The sequence below is a fragment of the Etheostoma cragini genome, unplaced genomic scaffold (assembly GCF_013103735.1).
Source record: "Etheostoma cragini isolate CJK2018 unplaced genomic scaffold, CSU_Ecrag_1.0 ScbMSFa_2265, whole genome shotgun sequence".
In the NCBI taxonomy this organism is placed as follows: Eukaryota; Metazoa; Chordata; class Actinopteri; order Perciformes; family Percidae; genus Etheostoma; species Etheostoma cragini.
In genome coordinates this window covers 1-2,785 of record NW_023266407.1, presented here as the reverse complement: position 1 = coordinate 2,785, position 2,785 = coordinate 1, and the positions used below count along the sequence as shown (strand labels likewise).

Sequence of the window (2,785 nt, the reverse complement as noted above, 5' to 3'; positions counted from 1 at the left end):
TCCCAGAGCTCTAACCCTGGACTCAGTTCTTTAGACTTCAGACTTCTTTATTGGGTTCCAACAGCTCTCCAGAACTGTTCCTCTGCTGCTGTACAGAACCTCCAGACCACGATGTAAACACCGTGCAGATCCACACTCCTTATATTTCTACTCTGATATTTATATACTTATATACTGTAACACAGAATATCCCTTCGGGGATCAATAAAGTATTTCAGATTGTGATTCTCTGCCCCCCCGACTCATTCCCTGGTTCTCCTTCTCCAACATGACCCCCCCCAAAACAAGATTTGTTCTGTTTGTGGTGCTCTGTGTGTCACCTTCACAGCTCCAGGTGGTCGTCTGCAGGTCCGACAGAGTTCGGTTCAGGTCCTGCAGCTGGTTCTGGATCAGAGGAACCTCCTCCTGCAGCGCGTCACTCACCACCTGTAATGGGGGAATTACATTTAATCATGATTTCATACATATAAATTCTTCATTTTCATTTATTCTTCAGTTATTCCTCTGTGTCTGTCCTACACGAAGAAACCACAGCTGTCTCTACATGAACGTTTCACGGTTGGTGCCTTGAGGACGAGCAGGGACGGGTTCAGAAAACAGTCTGAATCAAATCTTCATTTAAAATAATAACAATAAAATGTTAACAGGCTCCGTTTCTAAGCTAGAGGAAGACGTCGGTATCATGTCAAACTAGAGTTTGGAGACATGGAGACAGGTACCTGGTTGTAGCAGGACATGGAGACAGTTACCTGGGACATGGGGACAGGGACCTGGGGTCAGGTGCCTGGTTGTAGCAGGACATGGGGACAGTTACCTGGGTCATGGGGACAGGGACCTGGTTGTAGCAGGACATGGGGAACGGTACCTGGGACCTGGGGACAGGTGCCTGGTTGTAGCAGGACATGGGGACAGGTGCCTGCTTGTAGCAGGACATGGGGAACGGTACCTGGGACATGGGGACAGGTACCTGGTTGTAACAGGACATGGTGTGAGTCAGGACCAGGTAGCTCTGTGTGATGTCATCTCTGCAGGTGTAGAGTCGAGCGGCGTGCGGTTGGAGCTCAACATCCGTCTCTCTGCTCACGTACCGGAGCTGCCTCAGCACCGAGTCCAGCTAACAGGAGTAGTAGTAATAATATATAAATATAAATATATATATATAAATATATATATATATATATATAAATATACATATATAACAAATCAGCCGACTGGCTAACACTGGCACATTTACACAAAAGTTGATTAATGTGTGTCGTCCTTTATAAAAACAAAAATACAAAAAGTAAAAAGAAATAAATCCCAAATATGGGGTGATGCAGTAGCCGTCCCAGCTCTACACTGTAGCAATGATAGTACCAGTTAGTGTGTGTGTGTGTGTGTGTGTGTGTGTGTGTGTGTCCTGGTGACGAGCATCAGCCTCAGCCAATCAATGAGCTTGAGGCGTTTTAGCTTTTCCTCTGACTGACCTTGTGGCTGCAGCTGACTCCCAGCATGCCTTGCTGGTTGTGTTGTAGCAGAGGTTGATCCAGGATGAATCCACAGTCTGAGTCCAGCTGCAAGCTCCAGGCGGACCTCACGTCGTCCCCGAAGTCCTGCAGGGCGTCCACAATCTGCTGGAACCTCAGCAGAACCTGCTGGGACAACCCTGAGTCCTGGTACCTGAACACAACATACACACACACACAAACCGTCATAAAGACCGAGTCCAGCAGGTCCCTGAACACAACACGGTGTGTCCCTCTCTCTCTCTGTGTCTGTGTCTAAGTGTATGTGTCTATGTGTGTGTGTCTGTGTGCATTTGTGTGTCTCGTGTGTGTCTCTATCTGTGTGTGTGTGTGTGTGTGTTCCTACAGGTGCTGAACAGCAGGGTAGTGTCTCAGCCTGTGTGTATGTATGTGTGTGTGTGTGTGTGTGTGTGTTTGTGTTCCTACAGGTGCTGAACAGCAGTGAAGTGTCCCAGCGTGTGTGTGTGTGTGTGTGTGTTCCTACAGGTGCTGAACAGCAGTGTAGCGTCCCAGCGTGTGTGTGTGTTCCTACAGGTTCTGAACAGCAGTGAAGTGTCTCAGCCTGTGTTTGTGTGTGTGTGTGTGTGTGTGTGTGTGTTCCTACAGGTGCTGAACAGCAGTGTAGTGTCCCAGCGTGTCCTCAGCTCTGAGGCGGAGCTGGCGGCTCCAGCAGAGTCCAGCTGCGGCGGTGGGGGGGGACCGGCTGAACGTGTCTGGTTTGTCCCTCTGACTTATGGACAGGCGCTCCGTCTGATCCAGCTCCTCCAGAACCATCTCCACCAGGCGCTGCAGGTGGGGACGCAGCTGGTCCTGGATCAGAGGGCGGTCCAGGATGAACCCGAACATCTTCACCAGCTGGAACGCATCAGACCAGAATCACACACTGGGCTATGGTGTTCAATCCCCGGCCAAGACAATATATAATCATCATATTATTGTTATTATTATTATACAACAATAATAATATTATTATTATATAAAAATAGCAATAATAAATAATATTATAATATAACAATATATAATAATATATTGTTTTTAATAATAATTATATAATAATAATAATAATATTATATAAAAATATTATTATATATAATAATAATAATATATTGTTTTTAATAATAATTATATAATAATAATATTATATTGGTATTATACGTTCTACTTAGGGCTGAGCAACATGGAGAAAGTCCACATCCTCATTATACTGATTTTGCTGCTGTAACACTATAATTTATTTATCTCTCTCTCTCTCCCCCCCCATATAGATAGCCTGGTAA

The 2,785-nt window shown here is 45.6% G+C and overlaps 1 protein-coding gene across 1 annotated transcript; it reads right to left on the bottom strand.

Annotated features, from left to right (window-relative positions):
- Window positions 1–201: 201 nt before the first annotated feature.
- LOC117940355 (dynein beta chain, ciliary-like) lies at window positions 202–2,377 on the bottom strand. Its single transcript, XM_034865670.1, has 4 exons — window positions 2,113–2,377; window positions 1,470–1,662; window positions 968–1,114; window positions 202–426 (listed from the first exon to the last, which is right to left on the bottom strand). The coding sequence occupies exons 1-4, from the start codon at window positions 2,352–2,354 to the stop codon at window positions 202–204; spliced, it is 807 nt and encodes a 268-aa protein (XP_034721561.1). The 5' UTR covers window positions 2,355–2,377.
- Between the last annotated feature and the right edge of the window lie 408 nt (window positions 2,378–2,785).

Bases quoted from the DNA above. Each gene is read 5' to 3' on its own strand.
- LOC117940355 (XM_034865670.1), bottom strand. From the start codon at position 2,354: ATGTTCGGGTTCATCCTGGACCGCCCTCTGATCCAGGACCAGCTGCGT. The intron at 1,115-1,469 runs GTCAGTCAGAGG...TACTCCTGTTAG, and splicing joins GAGTCAGCTGCAGCCACAAG to CTGGACTCGGTGCTGAGGCA. The intron at 427-967 runs GTACCTGTCCCC...CCCCCATTACAG, and splicing joins CCATGTCCTGTTACAACCAG to GTGGTGAGTGACGCGCTGCA.